We start from the raw sequence: 18,174 nt of genomic DNA on the forward strand, positions 1-18,174 counted from the left end.
TCAGTGTCCAAAACCTATAATGGATGGTCTAGCAGGCACTTTAGTGATAACATATGGACCCCCCCCCAGGTCTGAATTGAAATAAAAAAGCCAAAGAAACTGGTTACTTAAAAATGCTCAAGAATTACTGGTCAGTTTGTAGCAAACTTTTATATAATCTTCTATGAAAGAAAAACAAAACACAATTTGGGTAAAAGATAAAAGTATAGCTTGGGTTCTTTTTTTTAATTATTTAAATGAAACTTTAATGTTATAGACTTTTTTTACCCAACGTTATTGTTATCACAAGGGGGTTGACAAGCTCCCAATGTAATAGCATAGTGCATCTCTCTCTAGTATCTCTTTAGGAAAACATCAGGGATCTCAGTCGATTACCAGCTCTTTGGCAGGGACGGACTGCACCTAAGGCCTCTTTCACACGGATGATCCGTATGTCCGTTTTTCATCCATCCGTTTTCGGATGAAAAACGGACATACAGTCATCCCTATGGAGCGTCGGATGTCAGCGGTGACATGTCCGCTGACATCCGACCCCGCTCCGATCCGAAAAGTGTAACGGAGGAAAAACCTACTTTTCCCTCCGTTTTCGGATCGGATCGGATGACGACGGACACTACGGACCGTCATCATCCGATCCCCCCATAGGGGAGAGCGGCGCTCTGACAGGTCCGTCGCTGCACAGCGTGCAGCGATGCACCTGTCATCTTCCTGCTCAGCGGGGATCGGCGGAGCGATCCCCGCTGAGCCAGCGTGTGTTCACGGGGCGGATCATGACTGATCTGCCCCGTGTGAAAGAGGCCTGAAGAGGAGGGGTGCAGCTTGGCTGGGAAAGATGATGGCCGAAAAGTTAGAGGGGCTTTTAAACTAGTTGACGGGGGGATCCAAATGTAGAGATAGCCAGCGTGGGACAAATTTCAGAGGGTAGTATTGGGGGCATTAGTGGTAAGATGACTAAAGCACCTAAACCCGAGGTAAGTCCAAATTGCAACCTCAGAATAACCAAGATAGTATGCAACTGGACAAAACTACGAGGCTTATTCATTAATGCCAGGAGTCTGGCTGACAAGATGGGAAAACTAGAGCTGCTGTTGTATGAGGATTTAGATTTAGTGGGAATGTTAGACACTTGGTTCAACAGCACTCATGACTGGCTGGCAACCGTTCAAGGGTATTCCCTTTATCGCAGGGATGGGGAGGGTAAAAAAGGGGGAGGGGTATGCCTGTATATTAAGAATGATGTACAAGTGAATGTGAGGGACAATATCACTAATGTAGCAAGGGAGGAGGTGGAATCCTTATGGGTAGAGTTCCAAAGTAAGGGAACGAAGGGGAAAGTAATACTGAGAGTATGCTATAGGCCCCCTAACAAGAGGGAGGAGGGGGCGGTGGACCTCCTATCACAGTTTGGAATGGCGATAAGGATGGGAAGTGTCATTATAATGGGAGATTTTAATTATTTAGACATAGACTGGGCGGAAGGAACCGTGCATTCGTCTAAGGCTCGCCACTTCCTAAATGTCTTGCAGGACAATTTCATGGGTCAGATGGTAATTGCACCAACAAGAAACAAAGAGTTACTAGACCTACTGATTACTAACAATACAGACCTGATCGCGGATGAGGAAATATGAGGCAATTTAGGAAACAGCGATCACATGTCAATTAAAGCATAAATCACACAATTCCCTCAACTACGCTCCTTGCTAGAAGATATTAAATGGGACAAAATCCTAGGAACAAACAACACCGAGGAAAAATGGGTGTGCTTTAGGAGCATATTAACTACTTAAGGACCAGCCACTTTCGTTATACGCCGCTACTTTGACGTTGCATACCGCTGTTATGGCAGCAGCTAGCTGCCATAACCCCGGTTTTTTTAACCACTTAAGGACCGAGCCTCTTTTTGAGATTTGTTGTTTACAAGTTAAAAACAGTTTTTTTTGCTAGAAAATTACTTAGAAGCCCCAAACATTATACTTTTTTTTTTCTAACACCCTAGAGAATAAAATAGCGGTCGTGGCAATACTTTGTCACACCGTATTTGCGCAGCGCTCTTACAAGTGTACTTTTTTTGGAACAAATACAATTTTTTTAATTAAAAAATAAGACAACAGTAAAAGTAAGCCCATTTTTTTTTATATTGTGAAAGATAATGTCATGCAGAGTAAATTGATACCCAACATGCAACGCTTCAAAATTGCGCCCGCTCGTGGAATGGCGATAAACTTTTACCCTTAAAAATCTCCATAAGCGACGTTTAAAAAATTCTAAAGGTTGTATGTTTTCATATGCGGGCGCTTATTCTTTTTCTTATTTTACCTTTTATTTTTACACTGTTCTTTAAAAAAAATTGTGCCACTTTTATTCCTATTACAAGGAATGTAAACATCCCTTGTAATAGAAAAAAAGCATGACAGGACCTCTTAAATATGAGATCTGGGGTAAAAAAGACCTCAGATCTCATATTTACACTAAAATGCAATAATAAAAAAAAAAAAAAATAATAATTTTGTCATTTAAAAAAAAAAATAAAATAAATGGCCCTTTAAGAGCTTTGGGCGGAAGTGAAGTTTTGACATCACTTCCGCTCTGCAATGGTATGGAGACAGGTGGGGGCCATCTTCCCCTCACTCGTCTCCATACCCAGCAAAGAAGATTATCCAATCGCCTTTGCCGCTGCCGATGGCTCTGGTAAGCGGCGGAGGGTACCGGAGCGCGGCGGGACAACGATATCCCACTTCAAAGTTAAGATGTATATCAGCGTGCGGCGGTCCGGAATTGCTTAAAAATGACAAAGTGTCCTCTTTCAGATAAAAGTGGTCTCAGTGGCGGATTTGCCGAGAGATCATTTTTAATCGGTGGCGAGAGAATGGCACCGATCAGTCCCTCTCCCCTCACTGCCTGGATGCAGAGTGAGGAAAAGATGACCCCAGCTTGACTCCGTAGCACTGGAGGGTTGAAGCGACGTCAAACGTCATTTCCGCCCAATGCTCTTAAAGGGGATTTTTTTTTTAAATTACATTTCCTTTTTATTTTATTTCTTGCATTTTAGTGTAAATATAAGATCTGAGGTTTATTTGACCCCAGATATCATATTTAAGACACACTTTTTTTTCTATTACAAGGGATGTTTACATTCCTTGTAATAGGAATAAAATTGACCCAATTTTTTTTTTTTTTTAAAGGACTGTCAAAATAAAAAACAAAAATTTAAATAAATAAGAAGAAAAAAATTAATAAAATTAAAGTGCACCACCGTCCCGACGAGCTTGCACGCAGAAGTGAACGCACACGTAAGTTGTACCAGCATATGAAAACAGTGTTCATCAAACCACACGTGAAGTATCGCCGCGATCGTTAGGTCTTAGTAAATGACAGGCTCAGCAATGGCATGCAACGCAAAGCTGTTGCAAAAGCCAACTGAATATTGGCATGCATTAAAAAGGGGATTGACTCCAGAGATAAAATGATAATTCTCCCACTCTACAAGACTCTGGTCCCACGATACCTGGAGTATGCCCTCCAGTTCTGGGCACCAGTCCTCAGGAGGGATGTGCTGGAACTGGAGAGGGTCCAGAGAAGGGCAACAAAGCAAATAAAAGGGACTGGAGGATCTCAGCTCTGGGGAAAGACTGCAATCACTGAACTTATTCTCTCTGAAGAAGAGACGCTTGAGAGGGGATATGATTTCAATGTACAAATACCGTACTAGTGACCCCACAATAGGGATAAAACTTTTCCATGCAAGGGAATTTAAACAGACACGCGGCTATTCACTAAAATGAGAAGAGAAGCGGTTTAATCTTAAACTGCGTAGAGGGTTATTTACTGTAAGAGCGGTAAGGATGTGGAATTTTCTTCCACAAGCAGTGGTTTCAGCGGAGAGCATCGATAATTTAAAAAAACTATTCCATAGGCACCTAAACTACCACAACTAGGGTTGTCCCGATACCGATACTAGTATCGGTATCGGCACCGATACCGAGCATTTGCCCAAGTACTTGTACTCGGGCAAATGCTCCCGATGCTTCCCCCGATACCTGGAGACAGCTGTGATCGGCGCATGGGGGAGTTACAAGATTCTCCCCCAGCGGCTTTCACCAGCTTTAGTGACATACAGCGGTGATCGCTCACAGCTGACTGTCACTGCATCCTCCTCCGTGCCCCCTCCGTTCCTCTGTGCCTCTCCGCTGTCCCCCCCTTCTGCTCTTATCTGTCCCTCTCAGCTGTCCCCTCCGTTCTGCTCTTATCTGTCCCCTTCGTTCTCCCCCTCAGTTCCTCCGTCCTCCCCCTCCTTCCTTTGTGTATGGATAGAGTCAGCTGACTCTGTCCATTCACATAACTGAAACATTGTAATCTCCTGTGATTACGATGTGTCAGTTTATGAATGGAGAGAAGCTGCGGTCTTCTCTCCATTCATTGTCAGTGCAGCTGACGCTGCAGAGAAAGGGACTGGGGATTCTCTATCCTCTGTCTCTTTCTCTGTCTCAAGGGGGAGATATCAGAGGTCTGTTAAGACCCCTGATATCTCACCAAAGCCCCCCAAAAGGGCTGATTAAAAAAAAAAAAAAAAACAATAAAGAATAAAAGAAATATTATTGTAAAAAATAAAAATTGTAAAAAAAAAAAAAATAACACACACATACAACGTTCACCCCCCCCCCCCCCCAAAAAAAAGCAAGCACTGTTAAAAAAAAAAAAAAAAAAAAAATGAAAAAAAAAACACTGTCACGTGACATTAAAAAAAAAGTATCGGTAATCGGTATCGGCGAGTACTTGAAAAAAAGTATCGGTACTTGTACTCGGTCCTAAAAAAGTGGTATCGGGACAACCCTAACCACAACATACAGGGATATTCATTGTAATATTAACATAAAAGCGCACACACAGGTTGGACTTGTGTCTTTTTTCAGCCTCACCAACTATGTAACTATATTAGACCCCAAAGTCACCTATGCACTCAAGGAAATACTCGGTCCCATAACCCGTTCACGTCAGCCGCATGTAAATATGTGGCCTCTCTGCGGGTGCCGCAGCAAAAGTTGGGTGTGATTTACATTGCGCTGAATACTGGCTGTGGCTTAAAGGGACACAGAGTACAGGGAATCAGTAGTAAGTGACACAAAGGTTCAGGAATAATTTCAAGAAAGTTCCCAGCAGCTCAACAGTAATTCCACAAACTGTCCCCTGATTGTGGTTCTCAATCACAGTGAAATCCCTTCTTTCTGAGATTGGAATTGGAATGCATTAGTGTCTCACTGACACTACCCTGTGCTGCGCTGCTGGTGGGAAGGGAGTCGAGTGCCGGCAAAAGAGGCTTCGCGTCCCGGGGTTTGCTTCCCCTGGCTTAACCACTTCAGCCCCAGAAGAATTTACCCCCTTCCTGATCAGAGCACTTTTTGCGATTCGGCACTGTGTCGTTTTAACTGACAATTGCGCGGTCGTGCGACGTGGCTCCCAAACAAAATTGACGTCCTTTTTTTCCCACAAATAGAGCTTTCTTTTGGTGGTATTTGATCGCCTCTGTGGTTTTTATTTTTTTACGCTATATACAAAAAAATAAAGGGACAATTTTGAAAAAACGCAAAAACTTTTTGCTATAATAAATATCCCCCAAAAATATATAAAAAAAATTTTTTTTCCTCAGTTTAGGCTGATATGTATTCTTCTACATATTTTTGGTAAAAAAAAAATACCAATAAGCATATATTGTTTGGTTTGCGCAAAAGTTATAGCATCTACAAAATAGGGGATAGAGTTATAGCATTATTATTATTTTTTTTTACTAGTAATGGCGGCAATCTGCAATTTTTATTGCGACTGCGACATTATGGCAGACACATCGGACAATTTTGACACATTTTTGGAACCACTGGCATCAATACAGCGATCGGTGAGATTAAAAATGCATTGATTACTGTAAAAATGTCACTGGCAGTAAAGGGGTTAACACTAGGAGGCGGTGAAGGGTTTAACTGTGTTCCCTGGGAGGTGATTCTAACTGAAGGGGGAGGGACTAACTACAGGAAGTGACAGATCGTGGTTCCTAGCTAATAGGAACACACGATCTGTCACTCCAGTCAGAACAGGGAAGTGTGTGTTTACACACACTTGTCCCTGTTCTGTGTCTCCAGCTCACGATTGCTCATGGCTAGCGGTCACCGCGACCGTCTGCCACGAGCATCGGCACCCCCGCTGTGCAGCAGGTGGGCGCCTGCTATCTGGACCCCGCGAGCCAACGTATAGTTACATGGTTTCGCGCAGGGGAGCCAACCTGCTGCAGTAAAACTGCGGCAGCTGGTCCGGAATCGGTTAAAAAACTAAGCCTTTTTCTGACACTTGTTGCTTATAAGTTAAAATCAGTATTTTTTTTGCTGGAAAATTACTTTAAACCCCCCCAAACGTTATACATAAATATATATATATATATATATATATATATATATATATATATATATATATGAGCAGAGACCCTAGAGAATAAAATGGCGGTTGTTGCAATATTTTACGTCACACTGTATTTGCGCAGCGGTCTTTCAACTGCCATTTTTGGGGAAAAAATACACTTTAATGAATCAAAGAAAAACTAAACAGTAACGTTAGCCCAATTTATTTGTATAATGTGAAAGATGATGTAACGCCACAAAGAATCGTGATATTTTTTCTAAGCAAAATAATCCTTATTTTAGCCAGAATCCTGCAGCACTAAGATATACATATATCTAATAACAGCATGCTTTTTTGGGACTGTGACAACTATACTTAAAGCGGACATTTAGAGTTTTTTTTTTTTAAACTTTCTAGCTATTAAATCTTTCCCTCTTGTTTTAACTTTGGACAGTAAAACATTTTTTTTCTGCAAGTAAATACCTTATACAGCCCACTTCCTGTTTGGTAAAAAGTCTAGGTATATGACATGCACAGCTCTCTCTTACTCTTTTGAGAGTTTGCCAGGAAGGAATGGGGGATGAGTCAGAGGGCCAATGAAAGCTGCAGGTGTGCCTCTGTGTAAATCCAGGAAGTAAAAAGGCAGCAGCTTCAGCTGCCCACAGTTAAAATGGCTGCAGCCAGACCTAGTGGAGGGAGATTTCTGCAGCATATTCTGCAAGTATAGAATCACATTATATATAAAATAATATGCAAAGTGGTTGGAGGAAAGCTTCAGAATGGCAAATTACAAATTATGTGAGCAGACAGCAGTTCCTCTTTAAGCCAGACATCTAACATTTACAAAAGGCGGCCTGCAATGGCAGACCCCACATTTCTCTCACTTGAAAGAGTAATTCCACTTTAGTTAAGATAAAAACATTCTCCTCTGGGTGATCTATGTACACTGCGAGGATTTTTACAAACGTTGTTGCAGATGCCTACCTTTTGTTATTTTAAAGAAAGTGAAGCTGTATGGGAGTGGTTTCATAATCAGCTGCTGCAACTCCAGCGCTCTAATGAGGAAAATTGCAGGGTCTGCATCCCTTTAGAAGTGATTTCCTATCGGGAGTATCTCACCAAAAATGACTTTTGTGTTGCAGGGGATGCCTGAAATCTGACTTGTATCTTAGTGCAGACTTCTGGGAAAATCAGTGAGCCAAATCACACAAGCAGAAAATTATGTTTTGGGGGGGCTTTCTGTACACATTCTGTGTACAAAACACCTCCAAGTAGCCATATTGCATTTTATCCAAAATTACAGAGCTGCAGATTGAAAAGGAAAGGTAATTTTTAATAACATTCAAGTACAAAAATTTTTTTTTTTATTTGCTACTTTTTTCCCCACTAAAGTGGAGTTACCCTTTAATTTATATCCAGAGGTACCTCACACCACCAAGAATAGCTGTCGTCAAAGGAAAAGTGGCTATTGGTTATAGCAATTTGTTTTCATTAGCGTAAAGTGTCTTTAGTCTTGCAAGCCATCCCTGAGGTCTCCAAGATCATGGGCACAGTAAATATCTAACATAAAACATCACAATCTACTCTTACTGACACCACTCAATTTACCTGGTAGAAAAGGCTGTTTCATCGTCTCCATGAGGCTTTTCAAATCATGTTCCACATAGTTCATTACAATATAGATTTTGTCCATGTTACTCCCAACAACAATTTCCTGCCAGTGGACAGAGAAGTATAAATACACTAAACACACACATGGCACAACATAACAAGTCATCAGACACAGACTGTGAGGATGAATAGGAAAACACTGCAAACAAAAAGCAAAGCCTGTATGCAATGAGCAGGTATGGCCGCCCCATGTACACATACAAGTACAAGTACAGGAACAGGGGATTTTAAAAACATTAACACACAAGGGAATACAGGTGCATCTCATAATATTAGAATATCATCAAAAAGTTAATTTCAATGCTACAATTAAAAAAAGTAACACTCATATTATATTGATTCATTGCACACAGCGATATATTTCAAGCAGCTCTTTCTTTTAATTTTGATTATGGCTTACATCTAGTGAAAACCCAAAATACTGCATCTCAGAAAATTAGTGTACATAAGACAATTAAAAAAAAAAAGAAAAAAAAAAAAAAGAAAGGATTTTGAATACAGAAATGTTGGCTTACTGAAAAGTATGTCTATGTACAGTATAGTATGTACTCAATACTTAGTCGGGGCTCTTTTGCATAAATTACTGCATCAATGTGGCGTGGCATTTAGGCGATCAGCCTGTGGCACTGCTGAGGTGTTATGGAAGCCAGGGTTGTTTTAATAGCGGCGTTCAGCTCATCTGCATTGTTGGGTCTGATCATCTTTTTGACAATACACCACAGAAATTAAATCGGCATCTCCATAAAGCTGGTCAGCAGAAGGAAGCATGAAGTGCTCTAGAACTTCCTGGTAGAGAGTTGTGCTGACTTTGGACTTAATAAAACACAGTGGACCAACACCAGCAGAAGACATGGTTTCCCAAATCATCACTGACTGTGCAAAACTTCACACAGGACCTCATGCAACTTGGATTCTGTGCCTCTCCACTCCTCCTCCAGACTTTGGGATCTTGATTACCAAATGAAATGCAAAATTTTCCACAGTCCGTGATGGGAACCATGTCATCTGCTGGTGATGGTCCACTGTGTTTTATCAAGTCCAAAGTCAGCGCAGCCCTCTAGCAGGAAATTCTAGAGCACTTCATGCAGCTTTATGGAGATGCCGATTATTTTTTCCAGCAGGACTTGGCACCTGCCCACACTATCAAAACTTCCAATACGTGGTCATGGTATCACTGTGCTTGATTGGCCATCTAACTCGCCTGGCCTAAACCCTATAGAGAATCTGTGGTGCATTATCAAGAGGAAGATGAGACACCAGACCCAACAATGCAGACGAGCTGAAGGCTTCTATCAAAGCAACCTGTGCTTCAATAACACCCCAGCAGTGCCACAGGCTGATCGCCTCCATGCCACGCCACATTGATGCAGTATGTATGCAAAAGGAGCCCCGACCATGTATTGAGTACATACTATACTGTACATGGACCTAGTTTTCAGTATGCCAACATCTCGGTGTTAAAAAATTTTTTTTTTTTTTATTGGTCTTATGTAATATTCTATTTTTCTGAGATACTGAACTTTGGGTTTTCACTAGGTATAAGCCATAATCATTAAAATTAAAAGAAAGAAATTGTTGAAACATATCACTCTGTGTGCAACACATCTATATCAAATATATGAGTTTCACTGGATTGAATTGCTGAAATAAATTAACTTTTTGATGATATTCAAATTTTATGAGATGCACTTGTATATGGATTTGTACATCATTTTCTTTATTAGGATCTGAAAAATAAAAAAAGTAAACATTCCTTTTTTTTAGTCAGATCATTTTGTTTTTTGAATATACTGAAATTTTTTTTTTTTTTTTACTATGTAGCCATATATGGATTGAAATTCATTTTTGATGCATTCAAATTTTGATCCATGTATGGGCACCTTGGCTGTACACAAGTCTATCAATTGACTTGTGTACAACCAGCCTATTGCGTCAGCGGGAGGGATTCACCCATCAACACTGACTTCTACTGGTGGAAGGAAAGAAAATTACATATGGCCTGCCTTCTGCAATTACAGACATACCTGCTGGATTGTTTTTACTGTACTTGCTGTTGTGTAATATTTACACTATATTATTTAAAACTGATACTTGAAGTTTTAAGTTCTGTACTATATTGGCCTATTGCACCATATGATACTATGCACTCCTCTTACTTTATTTGAAACCTTTGTTTCTGTGCTGTAAACAAAAAAATACAGTTTTCAATAAAAATTATCTAATTCAAAAAAATGTATGGCCTGCTTTATATAGACAGCAGCTTTAAGTGCCTTTCATTGTTGTCTCTATTTAACAGTAGTTTACAGAGATCTATCATACACACTGAACTGGATAAATCAGAACAATGACTCACTCTCTCTCTTTATATATATATATATTTATATATATATATATATATATATATATATATATATATATATATACACACACACACACACACACACATACACACACACATATATATATGATTGGATAATTGAAGTGAATCATCTATTATTTGAACACTCTCAAATCCCTTAAATAAATCAGCTTCTATGTGCGTCCGATTGATCGCCAGAATACATCTATAGATAGATCACTGCAGCAGTTCTGAACTTTGTGATAGGTGGCAAGATAGAGACAAGCAGGAAAATAGTTGGAGCAATGCAAAAGTTTACATGCGGAAAGTAAAGCCAAACTTAACACATCATCCTCTAATCTTAATTCCATATAATTCTGCAGTGATAGTTAAATGCTTACCCTGACCCGAACAATGTTCTCATGCTGGGCTTTCAAAATGGTGTTGATTTCACGGAGTGAGGTTATAGGAAACCCTTCCTTTTCTTTTTCCATTTTCAGTCTCTTGAGAGCCACAATTTCATCTACAAATAGAGGAAGAACATTTATCACTACTGTAATTCACCACATCGGACCACAGGTGGGAGGACATCTAACTGAGAATCAAAGATGTTAAGAAATCTACCTCTCCTCAAATGCCAAAACCTGCCACAACTGATGGATCAAAGTGGTGCAACACACACACACACGGTTAAAATCCCCCACTTCTTTAAAGTAAAAAACAGGAACTGGTACTCAGGCTTTTAGATTTTTAGAGTGTAGTAATAAGTCCACTCAGCATTACCATATGAACCTACACATGGTCAGACACTCGCAAAATATACTCTGAGCTAAAGAGTATTTTGAAAACAAAAGTATGTGAGCACTGCAGTCTCTCACCGCTCCTTCACCGCTCCAAAGAAGCGGCTTGCAGGAGTTTTTTTCTTCTCCTGCCAGCGCACTGCTTCAGTGTGAAAGCCCTCGGGCTTTCACACTGAACAAACAGCAGCGGCTGTTTTGGGTCGGTTTGCAGGCGGTATTTTTAGCGCAATGACGCCTGCAAACCGCCCCAGTGTGAAAGGGGTCTAAGGCTTAAAGTATAAGTTAAGCATCCACCACCTCCCCCGATCTTCCACTCCCTGGCTAGAGGTGCACCGAATGGAAATATTGGTGCCGAAACCGAAAATGCAGGATGCACTTTGCCAAAAAACTGAAAATTACAGTTTTAAAAAAAATATATATATTTTTATATGTAATTGAATTATATTAGACTTTTTAATTACTATCATGAAGTTAAATGTATAATGAATTTATTAACGGCCATAATTGTCACCTTTAGCACAAGAAAAGCTCAAGCAAAAAGGCATCCTTTTAAATTCTAAGAATGTCTTTACACTGGTCCACTGCGCTTCCTTGTGGTGTTAAAAATCTTGCTTGCTGCATTTTTTGTAAGTTAAAAAAAAAAAAATGCACCAAAAACTCAAATCCCGTTGAAATTCATTGAAAATGCAGTAAGAACGCATCAATAACGCACCTGTGACCTAAGAAAAACATACCATAAGCACAGTAAAATCACGACAAAATCGCATGCGTTTTTTGGTGCCATTATCGACGCCGATATGTTGCGGTGGCCAAAATTTTCGGTGCATCCCTACCTGTGACAGCAGCGAGGGACCTTCTCCCCACACCCGCTGTCACAATTTAAAAACAGCAGGACTGAATGGGGCTTTGTCCACGCAGCCACATAATTTATTCACAGTTCTGTGAATGAACTACAACCAACGTCCCCTTCTTACTTGCAAAAAAATGTTTATTTATTTATAGATTAGCCTTTAAGTAAAAAATAACAAATGCACACATTTTTGTGGAAACAAATTGTGCATTCATTATATTTTCCCTACAGGAGCCTGCAGAGCATTGCACCCATGATTGAAGGAGGAGAAAGAGTTAAAGGGGTTGTAAAGTTATTTTTTTTTTTTTTTAAAAATAACAAACATGTTATACTTACCTTCACTGTGCAGCTCGTTCTGCACAGAGTGGCCCCGAACCTGGTCTTCTGGGGTCCCTCGGCGGCTGTTTCAGCTCCTCCCCGCAAGCATTTACCACCTTCATGCGAGCTCCCTCGCACGGTGGTGAGTGCTTGCGGGCGCGCTCCCGTGATACAGCCGGCGGCTATAGCCGCTCGCTGTATCACTCGGCCCCGCCCCCCGGCGCGTCGCGTCATCGGATGTGATTGACAGCAGCGCGAGCCAATGGCCGCGCTGCTTTCAATCCATCCACTGCAGCCAATCAGCGACCAGGCTGAGCTGCAATGAAGCTGACGAGGAGCGAAGATTCGAGGCGTCAGGTAAGTAAAACGGGGGGCCTGGGGGCGGCGGTACTGTCAAAAGTTTTTTCACCTTAAGGCATAGAATGCCTTAAGGTGAAAAAATTTTTACCTTTACAACCCCTTTAACACGACTAAAACTTTAAAATGGCTGACGGGAATATCTTCATTTTACGGTCTTGTTTGTCACGATGTTCACAGGATAGATAAGGTCTGGTAAGAACTGGTTTTGAAATTATGTCTTCAGACAACGTCAGAACGTCAGCACGTCAACATTAGTTTAAATTATGTTTTTTTAGATAATATCAACCATCAGCTAAAATACTAGTTTAGGCTATGTCTGAGAGGCTATATGTTTGTATAGGAATTATGTGTCATGTGATGAACTCTGTCCTCCTTCCCTTCTCTTTAACCACTTAAGGACCGAGCCTCTTTTTGAGATGTGTTGTTTACAAGTTAAAAACATTTTTTTTTTGCTAGAAAATTACTTAGAACCCCCAAACATTATACATTTTTTTTTTCTAACAACCTAGAGAATAAAATGGCGGTCGTTGCAATACTTTACCGTATTTGCGCAGCGGTCTTACAAGCGCACTTTTTTTAAAATACACACTTTTTTGAATAAAAAAATAAGACAACAGTAAAGTTAGCCCAAATTTTTTTTATATTGTGAAAGATAATGTTACACTGAGTAAATTGATACCCAACATGTCACGCTTCAAAATTGCGCCTGCTCGTGGAATGGCGACAAACTTTTACCCTTAAAAATCTCCATAGGCGACGTTTAAAAAATTCAACAGGTTGCATGTTTTAAGTTACAGAGGAGGTCTAGGGCTAGAATTATTGCTCTCGCTCTACCGATCGCGGCGAGTGTGGTTTGAACACCGTTTTCATATGTGGGTGCTACTCATGTATGCGTTCGCTTCTGCACGCAAGCTCGGCGGGGCGGGGCGCGTTTAAAAACTTTTTTTCTCTTATTTTACCTTTTATTTTTACACTGTTTAAAAAAAAAAAAAATTGTTTTACTTTTATTCCTATTACAAAGAATGTAAACATCCCTTGTAATAGAAAAAAAGCATGATAGGACCTCTTAAATGTGGGATCTGGGGTCAAAAAGACCCTTTAAGAGCTGTGGGCGGAAGTGACATTTTGACACTGCTTCCGCCCTGCATTGTTATGGAGACAGGTGGGGCCATCTTCCCCTCACTCATCTCCATGACCAGCCAGGGTAAAGATCCAAATGCCTCCGCCGCTGCTGACAGATCCGGTAAGCGGCGGGGGGCACCGGAGCGCGGCAGAGGGGGGCCCTCTCCCGTCGCCGATAAAAGTGCTCTCGTGGCGAATCCGCCGCAGAGGCCACTCTTATCAGAAACCGGACTGCCGGCCGAACACAAGGATACCGGGGTTATGGCAGCTAGCTGCTGCCATAACAATGATATCCCCCCGTCAAAGTTAGGACGTATAACGGCATGCGGCGGTCCGGAAGTGGTTAGGTTGTGCAATATTCTTTGTCCATAATTTGTATAAAGATGTGATTCTTACCATTAAAAGGAAGCATTCATTGAATGACTCTCTTGTGTGCATTGGATGCTTCCGGAGCTCCGAAAGAATTCTACTGATTGTGCAGGTCTAAGCAGATTGAACCCTTTCAGTGGTGGCAGCGTGTGGTATACGGTGTTCATCTGAGGTATGTAGGAATGTGTCTGCTTGTTGACACTGTTCTTCTTGCCTTGGCTCTGACAATACCGCATCCTTGTATAGTGCAAAATTGCAAACTGCTGTGCTTTTTGGCAAGCACATGAAGGCAATAGTCTTTGGTAGACTGATAGTGCAAAATTGTAGGAGAGGTTAATTGTAAACTGCTGTGCTTTTGGGAAGCACATGTGCTTTTGGCAAGCAAATAAAGTTAGTATTATAAATCCTCAATACTGGTGTTGGACTCTCCAACAGACAATCAGGGCAACACACTCCAGAACATCTCAGTGGCCACCTCCTTTAAATACAGTTGTGCTCATAATTTACATACCCTTACATACCCTAAGGGCCCTTTCACACTGGGGCGGGGGCGGCGTCTGCGGTAAAGCGCCGCTATTGTAAGCGGCGCTTTACCGTCGGTATTCGGCCGCTAGTGGGGCGGTTTTACCCCCCGCTAGCAGCCGAGAAAGGGTTAAAAACCACCGCAAAGCGGCTCTGCAGAGGCGCTTTGCCGGCGGTATAGCCGCGCTGTCCCATTGATTTTAATGGGCAGGAGCGGTGAAGGAGCGTTATACACTCCGCTCCTTCACCGCTCCAAAGATGCTGCTAGCAGGACTATTTTTCCCGTTCTGCTAGCGCACCGCTGCAGTGTGAAAGCCCTCGGGGCTTTCACACTGGAGACAAAGCAGCAGCACTTTCGGGTCAGTTTGCAGGCGCTATTATTAGCGCAATTGCGCCTGCAAACCGCCACAGTGTGAAAGGGCCCTTAGTTACATACCCTTGCAGAATTTATGATTTCTTGGCCATTTTTCAGAGAATATGAATGGTAACACAAAAACATTTCTTTCACTCATGGTTAGTGTTTGGCTGAAGCCATTTATTATCGTTTAACTATGTTTACTCTTTTTAAATCATAATGACAACAGAAACTACCCAAATGACCCTGATCAAAAGTCTACAGTTTGTCTCTGTGCCGTTTGGCACACTGTAAGTGGGATACTTTGGGGCATTTGCGCAATAATGGCTTTCTTCTGGCGACTCAACCATGCAGCCCATCTTTCTTCAAGTGCCTCCTTATTGTGCATCTTGAAACAGCCACACCACATGTTTTCAGAGAGTCCTGTATTTCACCTGAAGTTATTTGTGGGTTTTTCTTTGCATCACGAACAATTTTCCTGGCAGTTGTGGCTGAAATTTTAGTTTGTCTACCTGACCATGGTTTGGTTTTAAGCAACAGAACCCCTAATTTTTCACTTCTTGATTAGAGTTTGAACACTGCTGATTGGCATTCTCCATTCCTTGGATATCTTTTTATATCCCTTTCCTATTTTATACAGTTCAACTACCTTTTCCCGCAGATCCTTTGACAATTCTTTTGCTTTCTCTATGTCAGGGCTGGGCTCAGCCCTTCCTTCTCAAAGCTGGCCGCTCAGCTGTCGGCTAATTGCCAGCTCCTATCTCTCCACAGTGACTCACCTGTTGATGATATCCTGCTCGTCAGTCCTGCCTACTTAAGCCATCCAGTCCAGATGATCTCTGCCTTCGCCTTGGCCACATCTCTAGAGGCGCTCTCCTGTGTTCCTGTTAAAGACTTGCTTGGCTGACATTCCTTCTGGCTCCAGATCCTGCTTGCTGTTCTACTACGCTCATCTCTGGCTCCCTGACGTTTTGACTATCTATTGTTTAGATAAAAAATTATATAAACAATAGATGAGTTTATTCAATAAAGCAGCTGATAATTGAACCACAGTACTGTGGTTCAATTATCAGCTGCTTTATTGAATAAACTCATCTATTGTTTATATAATTTTTTACTCATTGCAGGACTGCTTTCTTAACCCTTTGAGCGCTGGTGTCTTATGTTTTTATTGCTTGATCCATTTCTATCAGTGATGGTTTTTTCCAGCCGCACAGGCTACAGACCCTCATCCATTGACTTTCATTCCCTTCCATTGTATTACATTCCCTTAATTTTGACCGTTCCACAGGTTCCCACAATATAGCGCTGGGATCGTTTGTTTTATTTTTTTCAGTGTACTTTTGAAAGTCCAGACATCAGCAAGATAACTCCCCATCTGTTCTTCAAACAACCAGATACCTTCCCATCTATGGTCAGTCTAAGGGCCTGTGTTGACAGCATCAATTTAGGACACTTTCAAGATCAATCAGAATCCAATGACCGATACATTTGACCTAAAGTCAACCTCCTTTCGATGTGCAGTTGACCTGCTTCATGTGGGTACGGCACCACATGAGAATGTATTCGATTGCAAAACCAGTTTGACGTGACCAAAAGCCAGTTAATACGGGCATGTGGTGTGCCGACAGAGAAGTGAGAAATCTACAAATCTCAAAATTATGTATTTTGCAATATGGAACATCAAGCAAGTACATACATAAAAGCCAATTTTAGGTGAATACTAAGAAATTCCCGTCTCACTATTGCAGAAACAACACAATGGCTACAATGTGCAAAAGAAAAACCTGAACAAATGCACACACCTGTTTTCTTGTCCTTTGCTCTGTACACAACACCATAAGTCCCCTCTTCAATACGATTTAGGCACTGGAACTCCTCCACACTGCGGCAGCCCTGCCAATGAAATGAAAGCAGAGGCATTTACATCACCACACAACATCAGTATCAGAAACAAGTCTACATTCCATTCAGAGCCATTGTGCCAAGTACCTGTAGTGCTGGAAGATATTTAGGAAGCTCTTGCTTCAGTTCCACAGGAGACATAACTGGAGAATCAGGGACATAGTCACCATCAGTCTGGGCATTGGAATGGGGACTTGCATCCTTGACATCATCTTCCTCCTCATCCTCCTCACTTCCAGCAGAGTCATGGTCAAACCTGGATTCTGGCACTACAGTAGATGACAAATACATTTTATATAGGATGACCAGCAAGAAGTAATTCAAATTTTAAATCAGCTTTCTCTCCATGGATAGCACTGAACCTGGGATTGCTGGAGCTTATTCGCCTCTTAGCAAAAATTAAGTGGAACAAAAGTGGAAAAACTGGATTTTTTTGTTACTCACCGTAAAATCCCTTTCTCTGAGTCCATTGACAAACAGAGCTTCTATTTATTCTTGTGCACTGGGTTTATAGCACCATCTACGGGAGCAGGACATTAGGCAGAAAAAGAGCATAGCACCGCTTATGGGCAGTCCTAGTTAGTATAAGCCCCCTCTCTCTAATAGGCAAGCCAGTTTGTCAGAAAGCAGTACTAGAAAAAAAGACCAGAAGAGCGGTGGATGCTATGTCTGTCAATGAACTCAGAGAAAGGGATTTTACATGGAGTAACACGTTTTCTCTTGCATTCATTGATGGATACATTTCTTATTCATTCTTGACCATTGGGATGTCCCAAAGCAGCGCCTCAATGAGGGGTTAGAAAACAAAAGAGGAGCCAAGCGGCAAAACAGACCACCCAAAAGAAGCCCCCCCACGGGGGGGAAACAAGGAACCTCAACACCAGCCTGCAAAAACCTTGCGGCCAAAACAAACATCCGAAGACCCAAAAACATCCATCTCGTAAATGGTGGATACATGGAAGTACACATAACCAGGTAGCTGCCGTGCAAACTTGAGAGACAGACGCCCGAAGTCAGAACCCCAAGAGGCACTAATTGCCCTGGCAGAGTTCCGTGACCAGGGAGCGGAGGAGTCAACCCTGAATGGCATAAGCCTGCACCACAGTCTTACAAATCTACCTAGAACTGGTAACAGTGGAGGCTGCCAGGCCCGGCCGTAAGCACAAAAATACAATCC

At 41.7% G+C, this 18,174-nt stretch overlaps 1 protein-coding gene across 9 annotated transcripts in view; it reads right to left on the reverse strand.

The window, feature by feature from the left end:
* LOC141111015 (cyclin-dependent kinase 11B-like) overlaps positions 1-18,174 on the reverse strand; it is a 100,293-nt gene that overhangs the window by 12,932 nt on the left and 69,187 nt on the right. For all 9 annotated transcript variants that reach the window (XM_073602922.1, XM_073602927.1, XM_073602925.1 and 6 more), the window contains 4 exons: positions 17,085-17,266; positions 16,898-16,988; positions 10,798-10,919; positions 7,996-8,101 (listed from right to left, as the gene is read on the reverse strand). In XM_073602922.1, the coding sequence (XP_073459023.1) occupies positions 7,996-8,101; positions 10,798-10,919; positions 16,898-16,988; positions 17,085-17,266 (501 nt within the window). The remainder of the gene's footprint in view (positions 1-7,995; positions 8,102-10,797; positions 10,920-16,897; positions 16,989-17,084; positions 17,267-18,174) is intronic.

This window comes from Aquarana catesbeiana, linkage group LG10 (assembly GCF_042186555.1).
Source record: "Aquarana catesbeiana isolate 2022-GZ linkage group LG10, ASM4218655v1, whole genome shotgun sequence".
Classification (NCBI taxonomy): Eukaryota; Metazoa; Chordata; class Amphibia; order Anura; family Ranidae; genus Aquarana; species Aquarana catesbeiana.